The 18,605-nt window shown below is 40.9% G+C and overlaps 1 protein-coding gene across 1 annotated transcript in view; it reads left to right on the top strand.

Moving 5' to 3' along the window:
* The first annotated feature begins 438 nt into the window (after positions 1-438).
* The window catches only part of DMD (dystrophin), a 2,642,350-nt gene continuing 2,624,183 nt past the window's right edge, over positions 439-18,605 (top strand). Inside the window, exon 1 of the mRNA XM_056556147.1 lies at positions 439-2,423. Coding sequence (XP_056412122.1) covers positions 2,417-2,423 — 7 coding nt within the window. The 5' untranslated portion in view covers positions 439-2,416. The remainder of the gene's footprint in view (positions 2,424-18,605) is intronic.

Genomic DNA, 18,605 nt, shown 5'->3' with positions numbered 1-18,605 from the left:
GAACTGTTGAATCTAATAATACCATTTTTGGTGTAGGTTGGGCTTTCTGATGAGTTTTTAATCCATGTATTTTGGGGAGAGCTGGCCAAAAAACAGCACTTCGGGCATTGGGTATTTTTTGCCTAGACAGTGTTCACTTTGTGGAACAATATACATATATATATATATATGTATATATATATATATATATATATATATATATATATATATATATATATATAAATTGTCTAACTCACTCGGCTCCCCTACCTCATCAGAATTTACTGCACTCTGCTCCTCGCTACACCTGACAGTAGCTAGGCACTGGCTGTGCTCATGCCCCCGTCATCCAAGTACCCCCCCCCCCCCCCCCCACCACCAGGCTCTCACCTCACAGAATGGAGTGGGCCTGGGAATGAATACTGATGAGACAGGGGAGCTGGGCAAAATGCCCCTACCCCCCTCGCTGGAGCACAGTGGAAATGGAATTAGTGACAGGCATAAATCTGGAAATACTTTATCTAAATATGTAAGTAACCCCGCTATTCACCTGCACTATAATCCAGTATATTGGGTTGAGTGTGGGGGTGAATTAGCTGTCAGTTTTCCTGTTTTGTCCATACTTTGTCTCCCCAGGGGACCTACTCCCCCATTCCCCACTGTTTAGCACTTCCAGATTGGGTGCATGAAATCATATGCTCGCTCATCAAATCAGTGGCTGCAGCAGTGTTTATTCTCAGCTGCGGTGGTTGACATCACATCCCCAAAACTGGAAGTGCCAAATAACAGGGGAATATAGCTCTGTTATACTGACAGTAACGCGGGAGCAAGGAAGGAAACAGATAGTTTTTTTGTTTACTTAACCCCTCCCTGACAAGGTTTTTAAAATAAATTTTTCTCCAGATAACCCCTTTAACAACAAGCACCCACCAGGTGTTCAGTTGCGCAGGTCCTGAGCTCTCTGCATACCTGCTCCCTTACATTATGACTCTCATGTAGTAACAGAGTTAAATGTCCCAAAATAAAAAAAAGCCGAAAAAAAAAAAACTGCTATAAAAAGGTTTGAAACCTCATGCCATTTTCCATTTAAAAACATTGAAAATTTTGTTGCACGAAGCAGCCCTTGAGGAATCAAGCAAATCATTCCTTTTGAGTGTATCATATGGACTAAAGCAGTTCTAATGACCATGCTCCAAACCACTTATCCATACTTCATACCACTCATTTGTACATCTAGCCACTCCACATATCAATTTGTCACAGCTTTAACCGTTTCCTTGTCAGGTAAAATGACAACTCTGTTCAGGGAACAGACTGGCTAATCTTCTTGTAATCAATGTCAAAAAACATCTTTGATATAATTCTTTTTTTTCCCCCAAAGAGCCATGGAAGCAGCTTAGAGGCAATCTAGGGACTTACTCTGTATTACAACTTTGATCCATTTCTTTTCAGCTTTTCAACTAACCCTTATCACATACAATACTTCAGAGTTTCTATAGATGGCATTAGAAACATATCTATTAATTCCTCGAATGATAAATGGCAGAAGTGGCTGTTATTGTAGACCATGTCGGTCACCGGCGGTGGTGCTTACTGCTTCCCGTCATGATGGAATGTTAATTAGTCATGTTGTCTTGCCTATCACTCCTGCCACTCATTGCTTGTCCGAGCCCGAGGGATGTTTGACACTCAGTGTTTATTCTGCTTCACATTGACATCACCATAATGTAATCACATCTCAGCCTCGATTTCTTGCAAAGCTTCTTCCCCTGCCAACCATTCACTTTCTTCTTGTTATTATGAAGAACTGTGTCAGCCACCGAAAATGAAAACATCCCCCAAGGATGCTGCATATCCAACATGTCATATGATCTGTGACGACTCCTGATTTTATCACTGTGTAGTTTAGTTGGATTATCAGCGTATATCTGTCTGTTCAGGCGAGGAATACAGGAAACCACTCCTCTTACAAAAAAAAAAAAAATTAAAAAGCTCCAAGTCATGCCAGCCAATAGAGGTGGAAGAATCGTGGGATTTTAAACAGATTTGCAGAGGCTGTGCCTGTGTGGTTCCGAAGGGAGGAATGCTCATAAATGAACGCTGCTTCTTTTTTGCTCATGTGAGCTTGCAGCAAGAATTAGCTTTGTGAGCCCGACGTATTAGATTAAGACACTGGTTACCACACCGACGGTGTAGCAGCTGCATAATAAATGACGGTGAGAATCATGTTAGGCATGCTCACCTAACCTAACTTGAATCATGCGTGAGGGGAGCTATTGGAATTCAAATAGACTTTCTTGTTCCCAGCAGTCGGCAGTAATAGAATGCTTTGTGGAAGATGACAGATGCAGGGAAAAGATGCTGTTTTGCACTATCTTGATTTGTTACAGCAGCCAACTTATTGGCATGATGGAGTGACAAGCAAAAAGCAGCTGGCATGGAAGGTAGGATTAGCAAAGTCATCTTATCATTATGAATGTAATAAGAAACTGACTGTGACAAAGACTATGTTTAAATGCTCTTCAAGCTTATAGTAGATCATGGTAGATGAACTCTGTAGACTGTTTATTTGGTGTGTTAACCCTTGTCTTTCACCTAGCTCCTACCAACCCAGGTTTTTTTTCTTTCTGGGAAAGGGTTAAGTTAAGAAGTATGTCTTAAAAGTCAGTGTTGGGCAGCTACAGCTTAAATGTCACCTAGTTCAGCAATAGCATTCTCTGCATGAGATAATGCAAGCTATTAGGAGGAATTCTTCAATGATGTACATGTTGTAATCCACAATAACTCAGTATTATGCTTAGCTCCAGAACAATACCCCCCTGCCTTGCTTTTTTCCACTTGTCACAATATTAAGCTGCATCCAGGGTTTCCCTTTTGATTTATTCTGCCTGTGTTCAGCCATTACTAGGTTGTTAAGAGCAGTATGTTATAGGAAAATAAAGCAGTGGCTTCCTGCAGGGTTCTCCAGTAACTCCAACATCTGTCTGGTCTATTGAACTGTATTCACGTTTAGCTAACTTGATGTCTTCCCAGCTGCTTTATCTTTTACTTGCTAGATTAAAGCTCTTAATTCACGTCTGTCCAACAGTATCCAATATAATAGTGATGGACAGACCATGGACCATTCTATAGATTCCCTGTGTGTTATTTCCACTGAGAGTGATTATTAATGTATTTGCCTAAGTTGTCGGATAAAGACTCTATCGCTCCTGATGTGAAGCTCTTAGTGTGTAAAATGGGTGCTCTGTGAGATCTACATATTTTTTAAATGCTCGTAGAAGTACATAGCAATTTCACATGTGGTTTCTTTTCTTCGGGACTTGATATGTAGCAACAGGTGATCATTTATACGAGAACTTATTGAGAATTGAGAGTTGAGTTTTAATATAACACTAGTAATTATAATGTCAGGACCACTTAAACCACTGAGCAGCAAATGACACAGTTTATAGCTAACTATATGATTTTAAGCTGGCGTGGCGCTCTACAACTTAACCTTTATGTGGGTTGGTGTGCATTCTATTCTGAACTGCTTTATTACTTGGCACAAACCATCCATCGCTTGTTACATGTCTACTTATAATATGTTTGTCAATACTGGCAGAGGGATACAATACTTGATGGAAATTAGCGACCTATGGGCTAATTTATGATTATTTTCCTGCTTTTATTTCAGTCTCCCAGGATTGAGCTTTGTTTGCTTTGACTTGTCTTGTAAATAACCTTTAGCATGGCTTTGCTCATTTGCAGTTCATTTATTATTAATTTACCTTACTTTCTCTCTCTTACTCAACTGACTGCTTGACCAAATAGCATTCACGGTTTTCAGATGCAGCGTATGTACACGTCTTGGCTAACTTTGAATGAGTGTTACAATATTGTGACACTTACAGTATTTTTGCCATGCTGATTTATAAATGCTTGGTAACCGTGTCAGGATTTCAGCATCTGCTCTTTTCTTTTTTAAAGTACTGACAAAATGTTCTCTCTCTCAAAAGCTGCTTAAATAGTATTGATTTCATTCAAGCGAAGAACATGCTCCCCTCCTTCTTGCTCGCAAATCCCCCCTCCCCTTTTGTTCTTCTTGTAAAGCACATCAATGAAATGGTTAAATCCATGTTTAATTGACAAAATGAATCTTTGGACACATACAAAGGCAAGTCATCAGTTATCACGTTCCATGTTTATTGTGCATTGATCTAGTATTGTTAAGAATTTGCTGTTCTGCACTGCTGAAGCAATTTCCCCTCCTAATGAAGAACACACAGTACTTTATAACAGCTTTCCTGACCCAGAAAATCTAACATTTGTTAGGTTTAAGTGGCCTAATTCATTTTCATTTTCCAGGTGCATAAAAACCACTAGAGGCTGCTAGTTGTTGCCAGTTTTTCATACCTCTAAACAAACATGTTCTAAAATACATTCTAAAGGCAAAGATATTTGGACTTTCCCCTCTATGATGATGCATGTGGTTTACCCCTAAGAGGCCTTCTGATCTATACCAATAATATATATGTATGTATTCTGATGTCAACAATTGTTTATGCTAATATGCAATAGTCTTCTAAGAGTAAACTGTATTAATGTTCTTCTTACAAATTGCTGTAAGTAATGGTTAATGTACTCTAGGTTTAAAATACCTTATAAAATATAGCTGGAGAGTAATATAAAATGATGACTTCTCACTGATAACTGTTGAAAATAGACAGAAAGTCATGTTGACCCTTTGACTTTTACTATGTATTATTGATGTGAAAGTGATATAACTTAGCAGCATGTTGTGAGAAACAACAGTAGGAGTCATGGTAAACACAATGTAAAATCATAATATAGTAGTATTGAACACACCTGAGCTACATTAGTCTGTCTTTCTTTTCCCAAATGAAATTCAGATGTAGCCAGTGCCAACTTTAAAGTTGTTATGCTACATCTGTTGCAAAATGCCATTTGCTGAGCACTCTGTACAACAAGAAGGGATACTTGTCTTTGACAGGTGTCCATTCTTCCGATCCTTTTTTGTGGCACAGTAGATACTCAGTAGATTTTCTGGGCTGGACGCTTGCATGCAATGCAGTGAATCTGTTCCACTGGTCAGAAGTACAGTAAGCCAGTAATTATTTATGCATCACTGGCTTACTTACTCACTGAGGCATAGCTATATCTGAGGCATGAGGTTTCCTACTGAAAGATAAAGGTGCATCAGATTGTGGAAACAGTCCTTGTGTGACACAGAGATCATGTGCCACAATCTGGTACACCTTTTCCCCCTTAGCATAAAACCATGTCCATTCCTAGATAAAGCATAACACATTGCTTACTTTTTTTGAGTGGGGTACAGTAAATATGTTGACAGAAAGCCAATCAATGCAAAAAGCATTACTGGCTAACTGTTCAATAACTGGAGTTAAATTTTGACTGGAGCCCCTGCTCCACTTAAAAAAGTTTCCATTTTGCTGTAAGCTGTTTGTGCCACATAAACTATTTCATAATCAAACTATTTCAAAATTTGTAGTGCAGTGAGGGCTATATAGCTCACTGGCGCATTGCAGCCCCGAGATGCTATGCCAATGTGATATCATTGGCTATATCTGTCCACCCCTTAAAAGAAAAATCTGTCTAATAGGTTTTCTTGCATGTCAAAGATAGTTGTGGTGAAATCTGTCATCTGGATCACCACTTATTACCACAATAAAAGCATTTGCAGAATACTCAGCTTTGAGCTCTATTTGTTGGTATCTGACTCTAATGACTAATTATGATGCTGGTCAATCAAATGCTTTTGTTATGTTCTTAGAATGTTAAGATATATATGAGAAAAGTCATATGGTTTTTGACTATTTTCCAGAGTCCTGTCATTCTGGACGTTAGGGGTACTCCTAGATTATAGACTTTCCCAATGTCACAGTCTCACCTCTGAATATATATAACACACCATTTTGAATATATTTCCCTTTTATGGCAACTTATGGGACTTCAAAACTATTTTTTCATTGACAATATCCCTATCAAGTCAAATATAATTCTGAGAAATCCCCTTTTGTATTTAACTATAACCTTCATACAGTGAACTTTTAAGACTAGGCCTGCAGTACAATTATAAAGAAAAATTGTCACAAGTAGGAAAGACAAAAATGACACACCTCTTGCTTTTCATATCCCATTGATTGGTTGCTATGACCACTTTCCCCACTTTACCTTGAAATATTGCTTTATAGTATTGTTCATTGTTCCTCTTTTTCCTGTAAAGAGCTATTGTCATAAAATGCATGACCTTGTGATAAACACAGAGAAAGGAAAATCACAAAGGCCAGATTTATCGATCTGTCTGAAACCTAAAACTGTCTTTTGCTCCTAGTAACCAATTACAGCTTGTTAAGCTAAACTATCATTCGTTGCTATGGCAAAACTAGATAGTTTTGGTTTCAGACAGATATGGGTCTAGAAGGGTAAATCTGCACAGTGTATATCCCAAAGTGTTTACCAATGCATATTTTGCATATTCTGTATCAGAAGATTTGTGAAAACATGTGCCTCATTGTTTAATATCTCCTATAGTCCACACTGTGTACTGCAGTGCACAGTTTTGGCACATATTTGAAGCACATGTATAATATATATATATATATATATATATATATATATATATATATATATATATATATATATATCCATTTTTTTTCATAATATCAAATAACCCCTTTAACATGTAATGTCCACTAAATCATTACCGAATATGCTTGAGTATAAGCCAAGTTTTTCAGCACATTTTTTTGTGCTGAAAACACCCCCCCTCGGCTTATACTCGAGTGAACTCTTCGCCTGTTCAGTGGTCTTCAACTTGTGGACCTCCAGATGTTTCAGAACTACAACTCCCAGCATGCCCGGACAGCCATCGGCTGTCCGGGCATGCTGGGAGTTGTAGTTTTGAAACATCTGAAGGTCCGCAGGTTGAAGACCACTGCGGCCTTCATCATCATCAGACCCCCCTTTAGTTTTCTACTCACCTCCCCTCGGTGGGAGGGAAGGGTGAGCTGGTCCGGGCCATCTATGCTGCAGGGACCGTCCGGTGGGGAGGGATAGTCGTTCCGGGCTGTCCATCTTCACCGGGGGGGCCCTCTTCTCCGCTCCGTGCCCGGCCCCGATTAGTGACGTTGCCTTGACGACGACGCACAGGGACGTTAGTCCATGCACATGAACGTCCCTGTGCGTCGTCGTCAAGGCAACATCCCTAGTCCGGGGCCGGGGCCGGAGCGGAGAAGAGATGGGGGGGGGGGGGGTGATGTATTTCCCACCCTGGGCTTATAGTCGAGTCAATAACTTTTCCTGGGTTTTTGGGGTGAAATTAGGGGCCTCGGCTTATATTCGGGTCAGCTTATACTCGAGTATATACGGTAGTTTCCTAAATGATTTGTCAATTTTTTAGCCACATCTATTTAGCAAAAATTGCAATGGTGGACATATAGTGCAGTCATCACATTCACCATATCAATGCTTTCAATCATCTTTCAGTTTTCCTTATAGGAATCTAGATATTCCCCACTGTATGCATTTTCATCAAACCTAGAAATGTACCGATACTGTATAATTCACTCTGCGCTCTCTGTGCACCTACTCATTTTATGACACATACTGAATTAATATTATTGTTTATGTATGGAATTTATAACCTCAAGATGTTGCTATTTTTCCATAAGTAGACATTGCTATGCATGTTACACATTAGTATACTAAAAATATCTGTATCCACAATACAAAGGTAGGATGTTAAATGTTAATTAGACTGATGGATACACAGGCTTTAGAACTTCTAGACGCTCTGCTTCTGTGAATAGTTTTAAATGTATAAAAACTTTCAAATTATTGACTATGTTGTGCCATCTTGCTGGATACGTCCGCCAACTGTCCACAGACATCAAGCCAATCTGAGCTACCAACTGTTTATTTTTCTGGATTGTATTTAGAATCCCAATGTTAATGTTTTCTGCAATGTTCAACCTGTTATACAATCTTCATGTTAATTGCAGAACTACATGAATAATCATGTGTGACAATTATACTACAGTGTGTGTCTGTCCCTTTATAATGCAATGCAAAACAAAATCTATGTAAAACTAATCAAATCAAGGTTGAATAAATTATCTAATGTGAATATGAAGACACCAATGAAGACGGATAATTAACACCTGCACTTAAACACTTACAATGGACTTCTGTGTTGACTAGGTGGAATAAAGGGATGCTTATATGACAAACAAGCTGCACTGTAGAGTCCTCACATGTATGATCTGAGACCACCTTTCTACCCCACATGGCATTAGTAGGGGGAAGGGGATATTAATTCTGCTGCAGGGCATGATAACATCTATGATTTAGGTTACATTATCGTTATCTTGTTGAATTGTCCTGGCTTTTATAGATGGAAGATCCTAGAAGTGAGCATTTTACCTGTATTACTAAAATGCATGAATATTGAATATATAGCAGAGCCTCTCTACAATACAGAGCAGTATTCTGCAGTGTTATTTCTCTGTGCCAGGATGAGCTGTCCATTTGGACACCAGCTTAATTTTATTACACTGGTGCACTGTGTGTACTATTTAGGGCGGTGAAGAAGCCCATATCTTCTAGATAGAAAGTAATGTGTAGCTTCTAGAAGCTCATACTGACTTTTATAACTAAGTGTAACAAAGTCGTTAACAAAAACTTTTGATATAATGTAAATAGTACTATTATATGTATATTTGTAATTTACATTGATAAAAATAATTGTATATTTTGGGTTAAAAAAATGCTGTCCCTGCAGCTATTGCCTGTATGTCTCTATGAGTAGACCAAATACAGGAAGTGAGGGTGGGCTAAGCAGAGCTCTGTACAGGTTCTCTGCTTGTCAATCATCCTGATGTATGAGCCAGGGGCGTATCATAGAGCCTCACTATACAGAGACCTGTTTGTCCTCAGTGTACAGAGCCCTGCTTCTCCTCAGTACACAGAGCCCTACTTGTCCTCAGTGCACAGAGCCCTGCTTGTCCTCAGTACCAAGAGCCCTGCTTGTCCTCAGTGTACAGAGCCCTGCTTTCCTCAGTGCACAGAGCCCTGCTTGTAATCACTGCACAGAGCCCTGCTTGTCCTCAGTGTACAGAGCCCTGCTTGTCCTCAGTACACAGAGCCCTACTTGTCCTCAGTACACAGAGCCCTGCTTGTCTTCAGTGTACATAGCCCCGCTTGTCCTCACTGCACAGAACCCTGCTTGTCCTCAGTGTACAGAGCCCTGTTTTATCCTCAGTGCACAGAGCCCTGCTTGTCATCAGTGCAAAGAGCCCTGCTTGTCTTCAGTGCACAGAACCCTGCTTGTCTCAGTACACAGAGCCCTGCTTGTCCTCAGTGTACAGAGCCCTGCTTGTCCTCACTGCACAGAGCCCTGCTTGTTTTCAGTGTACAGAACCCTGCTTGTCCTTAGTACACAGAGCCTTGCTTGTCCTCAGTGTGCAGAGCCCAGCTTGTCCTTTGTACACAGAGCCCTGCTTGTCCTCAGTGCACATAGCCCTGCTTGTCCTAAGTGTACAGAGCCCTGCTTATCCTCAGTGTACAGAGCCCAGCTTGTCCTCAGTGTACAGAGCCCTGCTTGTCCTTAGTGTACAGAGACCTGCTTGTCCTCAGTGCACAGAACCCTGCTTGTCCTCAGTGCACAGAACCCTGCTTGTCCTCACTGTACAGAGCACTGATTGCCCTCAGTTTACAGAGCCATGCTTGTCCTCAGTGCACAGAACCCTGCTTGTCTCAGTACACAGAGCCCTGCTTGTCCTCAGTGTACAGAGCCCTGCTTGTCTTCAGTGTACCGAACCCTGATTGTCCTTAGTACACAGAGCCTTGCTTGTTCTCAGTGTGCAGAGCCCCGCTTGTCCTTTGTACACAGAGCCCTGCTTGTCCTTAGTGCACATAGCCCTGCTTGTCCTAAGTGTACAGAGCCCTGCTTGTCTTCAGTGTACAGAGCCCTGCTTGTCCTCAGTGTACAGAGCCCTGCTTGTCCTCAGTGCACAGAACCCTGCTTGTTCTCACTGCGCAGAGCCCTGCTGGTCTTCAGTGTACAGAACCCTGATTGTCCTTAGTATACAGAGCCTTGCTTGTCCTCAGTGTGCAGAGCCCCGCTTGTCCTTTGTACACAGAGCCCTGCTTGTCCTCAGTGCACATAGCCCTGCTTGTCCTTAGTGTACAGAGCCCTGCTTGTCTTCAGTGTGCAGAGCACTGCTTGTCCTCAGTTTACAGAGCCCTGCTTGTCCTCAGTGTACAGAGCCCCTGCTTGTCCACCCACACTTCCTGTATTTGGACTCCTCACAGAGACACACAGGCAATAGCTGCAGGGACAAAAATACGCTTTTTTATTTTTTTAAATACCAAAGTATGTTACAAATATATATATATATACATATATATATATATATATATTAGAGAAAAAGTAAAAAATTGTTCCCATTGAAAATGAACAAATTATAAATAAAAATTATAAGGGGGAAGATTTATAAAACCTTGTGCAGATTAGCAATGTAGCAGTTGCCCATAGCAACCAAATAGATATATTTTTTAAGAATGAGAGAAGCAAGCTGATGGGTTGCTATAGGCAACTGCTCTGCCTTTCCTCTGCTTAAAGTTTATAAATCTCCTCCATAGATCTTTTTGTATGTATCAGCTGCTTATGCTTAGCTCAGATGTAACCTTTAGCTGACATTATGGATAATACATATGATTTGTCATCAGTTAATTGCATTATTAACATTACAGTTAAAGTTTATTACTTACATCTTAACCCTTATAGTTCAATAAGTGACACATTTTCTGGACATTCTTCATTGATCCATGTAATAAATCAGTTGTTGTACAATTAAAAAGCTCATGCCAAGTGAATGTGACATGGCTGCAATATCTACCACAGCCACTATGAACAGTTGGGATGGGTGCACAAGTAGTATTTTGGTCAGTATTTGGAATTCAGTATTTGGAGCCAAAAGCCAGACGTAAAACCCATAACACATAACAAGTTATAACTTTTTTGTGTATTGAACTAATTTCTGGTTATGGCTAGGAATACTGATCTAATACTGAGCAAAATGAAAGACAAAAACACAAACAATACTGGCCATAATGCTACCTGGAAACCCAGGCTAAAGCTGATTTCACATGGCATTATTTGGCTCGATATTTTGTCTTAGTGTATGTAAGCTAAAATCAGAAGTGAAACCAAAAACAGAAAAAAAAAATGTAATGGAAACATTTGTACCTCTGTGTCTGTGTTCTCGACTCACTCCTGGTTTTGGTGTTTAAGCTGGTTTCACACAGCAGCATTTGACTCAGTATGTGTAATCCAAAACCAGGAGTGGACCCAAATTGTTCATAAAATAAATAAATGATGCAAATGCAGCTGCAAACTGCAATGCCCTTTATTTTATAATATCTTTCTATCATTGTCAATGTTAACCTTTTGTATCAACTTGTGCTACAGTAGCTTTCGGTAGGATTGGCACAGATGGATTGGCTTTGCTCCCCTTGCACATCAATGAGTTTTGGGTACCCATTATCCTGTAGCTAGTTTACCAGTTACATGAGATACACTGGTTGATAGGAATGTAGTTTTTGAAAATGCAGTGTTTAGCAAGCAGGCAGTATTAAATAGTCTTGGATAGAAGAAAAAAATAGTAGTTTGTCACCAGTCAAAACAATGCATTTTCCTTTCCAGCCTATGCAATTCAAGAGATTTTATTTGATCTATCATTTAACAACACAAACTACAATATATAGGTCTATTCGCCAGAGGATCATGTGACGTCACGAGGGATGGGTGCGTGATGTCACGAGGGGGCATAGTGACCACCGAAGCCCGCAACAGCATTCGGAACTAAATGTTCCGAACACTGGGGAGTGGAGTACCCCTTTAATACTAAGTGTGTCAATCTATTCAATTTTGTTCATTTTATGTTATGTTTTACACCAATATTTGTTGTGCATTTGTGTATTTTGACTCCCAGCATGCAAAATGAGGTTATCTTAGAGCACCTAAATATTACCCGATGCTGATGCAGTAGCATGAATTGTGATGGTTAACAGTGTGCAACAATGTTGGTAGGAAGAGACATGTAGGAGTCTTTAAAAGGGAGTGTTTTGATGCTAAACAGTAAGAGCGTGTTAAAATTGCAAATGCCTGGGGAGCTTACTCTAGATCTGTTAAAAGGGTAGGCCCCGATATAGCCTGTTTGCTGAGAGTAGAAGCATGTTAGTGTAGTCTTAGAACGTAAAGCCTGTGTGAAGTTACTCAAAATGAAGTTACAATTCCAATGTGCTATTGTTTTGGTGCTTTTACAATTGAGCAGTCCTCAAAGAGACATTACCCCTTTTCACCAAGGGCTTGAACTGTTTGAACACTCTATGATCTGATACCATACTCCTGTTGTCAGAGAGTTGAACAACAAGTAGGCCAGGCAGTTGAGTTGATAAAGATAAAGTGACTTGAACATATCCACAGGGCAGTCCTAGGCAGGGAGAAGCTTACCAGAGATCCTCTGTGGCAAAGTAGGAATGATGATGGACAACAGCCACCTTGGGTGCAACCAGACTGTGGTGGACCTGTTGCAGTATTGTAAGAGCCCAAGTCCCAGTCAAGGACAACATAGAAATTGTTTGTTTTAAACAGTTTATATTACAACTACCAAAGGTATTGGACCACCAAATGTATGTAAAAATTATTCATTATTTTACAATAAACCTTGTTCTACCTGTGAAGCATACAGCTACAATTATATAATTTATCAATTTAGAGACTGTACACAGATACATTACAAAATGAACGAGCACACAACTTTGGACCTCTTAAGGAAGAAAACAAATGGTGCACATTAACTAATATAGGTTTGGCAGAGTTCTAACTGGGGGCATTTCTGGGTTTTCTAAAAGGTCCTATGAATTGTTTGTTTATTTTGTATTTATTTATTGTTTTTCATAATAGACAGGTGTTTATCATTCTCAATTTAACTGAATAGGATTTTTTTTTAATTGCCTATTGTGAGCAACTACTGCACTGTATAAACTTTAAATAACTTCAAGAGAGCCACAAAATGCAGCGAAAATCAGAGTGGGCAAGGTTCATATTCTCATAATAACTTTTCAAATTAATATGTGGTCCAAACGTAGTGCATGCCCAAGCAGAAGAATTACTTCCATAATAATAGATTGCTGCATATGTAGAGAGCCTCTAATGCAAAATTCTGTACGCTATATATTCAGCGCGACCTTGAAAAACACATTAGCATAGCACTAGAAGGACTGTTGATGCTTTAGCTGTATTTTAAAATTCTAAGCAATGAAGATAAATTAATGGATTGTCTTGTTGAATGATGCTTGTATTGTTGTGAACTCAATGAGAGCTCTTCAAACACAAATAAAAGGAAGGATGGGTAGACATCGTGAAATTCTAGTATGGTGACAGTTCACTTGAGTGAAATTCCCTGAATCTGGTTAAAGGATAGGGAATAAGATGTCTGATTGATGGGGACCCACCGCTGGAACCCCCACGATCTTTGTGCAGCACCTAGAGTTTGTTTACCATGATGTGAAGAAGGGGCTGGGCTGTGACATCAAGACCCCCGTCACCCGCACCCAGCGTTCGGAACAAAATGTTCAGAATGCTAGGGCAGCAGAGTACCCTTTTAAGATCTCAGTTTTGTGTGACCTTTGGAGAAATCAGTTTATCTTTCTATGTGAACTATACAGAAAAGCGACTATTGTGTCTGAAGTGTAGCCCAAATTGACTGCATGTGCCATCTGACTGTAAGATCAATCAGCTGCTTAAAGGACATCTGCAGCCTAAATACACTTATCCCCTATCCACAGGATAGGGGATAAGTGTTTGATCATGGGGGGGGGGGGGGGGGACCAACCGCTGGTGATAAGATGATGATTATATTTGATTAAAAAGAAATTATGAGTTGCTTGGAAAAACATTATTATCCTTATGAAGCTATCAGCTTGCTATTGCTAGTAACTAAGATGTTTCCGGGACTACACCTGGACACAAGAAGAAGAAGAAGAAGAAGAAGATTTACAATGCCATAAAAGGAGAAGTAACATCTAACTGAAATGTACGAAGAAATGGCTCAGCTGTTGGAAATAAAGGACACATCAAAAATCTTCTCGACATAAACAGGAAGCCTGCATCATATATCACAAAAGGACAAGTTATCCTATACAGTGATCCCTCAACATAAGATGGTAATTTGATCCAAATGAACCATTGTTACTTGAATCCATTGTACATTGAGGGATCCGTGCAACAATAATATAGAAAGTTATACTTACATGTCCCTGCCGCTCCGGACTGTCATCGCTGCCCTGGATTGTCGCTCTTCATTGCCGTCACCACGTATCCGGGGTGTCCCCACTGCACCGGACCATCACCGCTGCCCTGGATTGTCGCTCTCTATCGCCGTCATTGCGTCGCTGCGCATGCCGCTCCTATTGGATGACGGGACGTGATGACAACGAAGGAGAGCGACGGCCATGCAGTGGAGCATGAAGAGGATGGTCTGGAATGTCGGGGACAGGTGAGTGACACTCACCGGAGCACACAGGGAACATTAAACGGCTATCTGGCGGCAGCTGAAGCAGTCTGCACTGCTGGATAGCCGTTTCTACGATGGCCCCGATATAGAAAAGTATCATGTGTTGATGCTGCCTTCAACACACAATGTTGAAGTGATGTTGAAATGATCGTATGTCGGGGCCATTGTGGGTTGGGGGATCACTATACATTGAATCACACCCTCCCCATTTTGACAACCTTATACAACAGTGTGTTTCCTGAATAAAGTAAGCCAGTGTGTGCTCCAGTCTTGGCTGAGTGAGGAGTTTATACATACTCTGTGTCTGGTGTCACTTCCTTGTGCTAGCACTCAGTTACTTACTTTAATTAGGACAACAACAGTCACTCACGATTGCGGTCGAACCTGAACCGGACCGAGCCTTGACACTTGGCGTCCAACGTGGGGCCACACTCGAGGAGACAAGGAGTCCACTGGACAGACGTCCAGCTCTACTGGGATGACCGGAGGCCGCCCAAACCGGAGACTGATCACCTCCATGAGAACACGGTAAGTCTACTGATTTCTGTATGAAACTGTAACTTATCTGTGTCTTGGGCGGCTTTGTGGGAGCCCGGGAACAGCTCTGTCGATCCCTGAGACTAACCCAGGTGACAGGGCTCCTCCCCGCTGTGTTGCCCCAAGAACCCCTAGCGGATTAAAGTGGCTAGTCACTGACTGTCTGTTGAAAATTTGAAGAGACTGCGAGAGAGCTAAATAAATTTAGTTCATAATTCACGGTGTCCATAGGCAATTTGTGATCATCTGTTGAGTTTTGGTATTAGTTTAAACCGCTGAGTCATTGTGTAATTCGCGCTGGATTCCGCCACTTTCCAACTCTGGAAATTAGTTCCAAAGAAGGGATGAGGAAAAGACCAAACACTGCAGTGCAAGGAAGTACACAGTTCTCTCACTTCTCTCCTGTTGACGGTACAAACCTGTAGTGTGATGGAAAGCCTACGGTCCTTGCTTAAAGGTAGAGACTCCATCCTCTCTGATCGCGAGGAACCTCGTGACTTGGTCGCGAGTCAAGAAGGGAAGAAACACCTCAATAAGAAGCAAAAGTTAATGTCTATTTGTGATATTCATGAGGGCGACAGGCTGCGCCTGGAACAGTGGGCTTAAGCTCTGAAAGACAAAAAAGCGAAGTTGGAGGACAATGGAATATTGTTAAATGCTCAAGCATGGCATAGAGTAGAGTGTGCAATTGTAAAGGAGGGTTGCATAGAAGAGGAGGGCAGAGACAGGAAAGATGCAGTTAGTGGATACAGATATTATAAAGAGAAAGATCCGCCACTGCCCTATAATGACGGTGAGCCTAATTGCTGGGTTTGTCCTCACTGTGGTCAACAAAACCCGCCCTCAGCTAAAAACTGTGTTTCCTGTGGCCAAGCCCGGCCTCTAAGTGCCCCTCCTTGTACTCCCAGTGCACCCAAAGTAGATTCCATCCTTGCAGGAAGTCCACTCGCCCCTCCCAGTCCACCCGTTGCCACAGGAAGCCCGCCCACTGCACCTGGAGGTTCCCAAACCGGAACCTCCCCAGAGGCCCCTCCCAGTACACCCAAGCCCTCTATGGGCCTATATCTGGTACTCACTCCTAAAGGTGCCAATTACGTCCCAAGAGACCAGATGATTAGTCTCATCCCTCTCTGGATAGCTTCCTTAATAGCCTGGCCTTATGCCAAAAAAACGCAGAGAGACCATCTGGAACCGGAAGAGGGCCCAAGTGACCCCCAGAGTAGCCTCAGAGCTTCCCCTCTCACACCGCCTCCCCTGATGCCTACTATAGTCAGATTTAAATCACCCCCCAATACCCTTGACACAGGGACCCCCCGCGATCTCCTGAACGGGGCCCTGGCATTCCCGTGCTGTGCTGCAGCTATTGCGCGTAGTGTCGACCTCACAGCGGAAGGGGGAAAAGTGTATTTAGGCTGCAGATGTCCTTTAAAAGAATGTTTCCTCTAGCCGCAAAGGGGCACAAGATCACTTTTGAAAGCTCCATATTCATTATCAAATTCTATTAGTTATTTGCATTCTTCTAGTCTTTTTTTATTATATCGAAAACCGCCTTTCAGCTTTTCTGCTTTTCAGCTTTCAACTCATATACATGGACATTTATCGTAGAATGGCTTCTGTTTTCTGTACACTCATATATTCATCTGGTATTCAAAAAAGGCATTATTCATGTGTTCTAGTATTATTTTATTCCATGGGGCAAATTGCATAGTTGGACTTCACATTTCACCTGATTCCTCATTAGCAACTCCTCTTTTTATTATTCATCTATTATTCATCAGCTAGAAAACCAACTCCTCATCCCAGAAGTAGTATGGTCAAGGCAATGATTAAGTCCAGGTCTGTTAAGTCCAGTCTGAGTTATGCATGACAGTGTTCTAGGAAGGATGTTAATATGGAAATGACCTACGCATGTGTCTATTTTCAGATTCATTTTATTTTTTTTTTCCAATTTGTTCTTAAGATAAAAAACAAACTTTTAATAACCTTGATATCCAGATGAATCAATAGAGCTTTTAATATATTTTTAGAAGGTTGTAAAATAACTTTTTTTTTAAAGAGGACCTGTAAGCAGTTCTAAGGTATCAAAACAGCTGATGAGCCTATAAAGAGGTCAGAAAGGGAAGTCCAACGATCTATGATGTCTTGGTCATGCTCAGGAGATAGGCTCTACTTGTCAGGTGCCCACAGCTCCCTGTATTGAGAGCATTCTTGGCCCCTCCTCTCAGCTGTTACTGATAGCTCTAACAGCCAATCAAGAGACTGCTATATCTATCAGTCATAGCTGAGAGGCGACACCAGGAGTGCTCTCAACTGCTGACAGGTCTGCTTAAACATCCAGTCCCCTGAACCTAAAATGGCCTAAAAAGCATTATACTGTACCTAAAACATGTTGTGCTTTAGCAAAACAATGTCACCAGGGCTAAAAACAAGCAAATTTTGCCCATTCACCACTAAAAACATTTACCTGTTATGCTAAAATATAAAAGCAATAAAACTGCACTAAAACGCCATGAGAAACTTAAACACTCTATAAAATTCCTCTCCCACATGCAGAAAACCCATTATATATTTTTTTTTTCTTGTAATCAAACTCTGCGCCATGGTCTCATAGAGATCTTATGTTTACCCTGGGGACAATTTCTTACCTGTTCTGTGCTGCTTCTTCCGAAATAACCTTATTTTTCAATTCACAGATTTTTCAAAGGCATGTTTGTTTTTCTGAAGTGAATATCAGTTACTACTATCAGACGTGTCTAGTGTATCTCTTTTTAGCACATATTACTCAGCATGAACAACATATGTGATGAAGGTCCCCCGACACTATACCCAGTATATACTGTTTCTTATCTAATTGGTGAGGAGGCAGCTACTAAATATCCTCCACCAGTTTTCTTCTGTAAAACCTGTGCTGTAAGGAAACAGTATCAGTCCTGGCATTGTTCAGTAGAGTGGAAAGCATTTCCCACCAAATATGTGGATGTGTCCTCCATTACTTTTCATTTGGTTTAGTCAAATGGTACCTTGCACTTGGCACATGTTTTATCAGTGATAATCTGAGTGTTCAGACCCTGACCGATCACGAGATGAACAGGGAGAAATATGCACTTAGCACGTTCTCTCCCCGCTCTGGAAAGATTTGCAGTGCAAGTCTATGTTGCCGTCCAGGTCTTATAGATACAGAACGGGGTAACGATTGTGTTGCCACGTGCCTCAGACCCTGGCCAATAGAAACTTTTGATATATTGCTAGGACATGTTAAACATTTTTTTTTTTATATTGGTACGCTTTAAGGATTGCACTCACTGGGTGTCCACACATACAAAACACAGGGGGAATTTATCAATTATTTTTGAGTAGGTTTTGGAAAAAAAAAAATTTAAAAATCTTTAAGCTATTGCTTTTTTATGCACAAATATAAAACTTTTCTAGACTTTTGCACAAAAATTGAAAGAGTTGCACAATTTTTTCTTCTGCTGAAAGCATTGC

The sequence above is a fragment of the Hyla sarda genome, chromosome 2 (assembly GCF_029499605.1).
Source record: "Hyla sarda isolate aHylSar1 chromosome 2, aHylSar1.hap1, whole genome shotgun sequence".
Lineage (NCBI taxonomy): Eukaryota > Metazoa > Chordata > Amphibia > Anura > Hylidae > Hyla > Hyla sarda.
The sequence above is the reverse complement of the archived record's forward strand: the minus strand, read 5'-3'. Positions and strand labels throughout refer to the sequence as shown.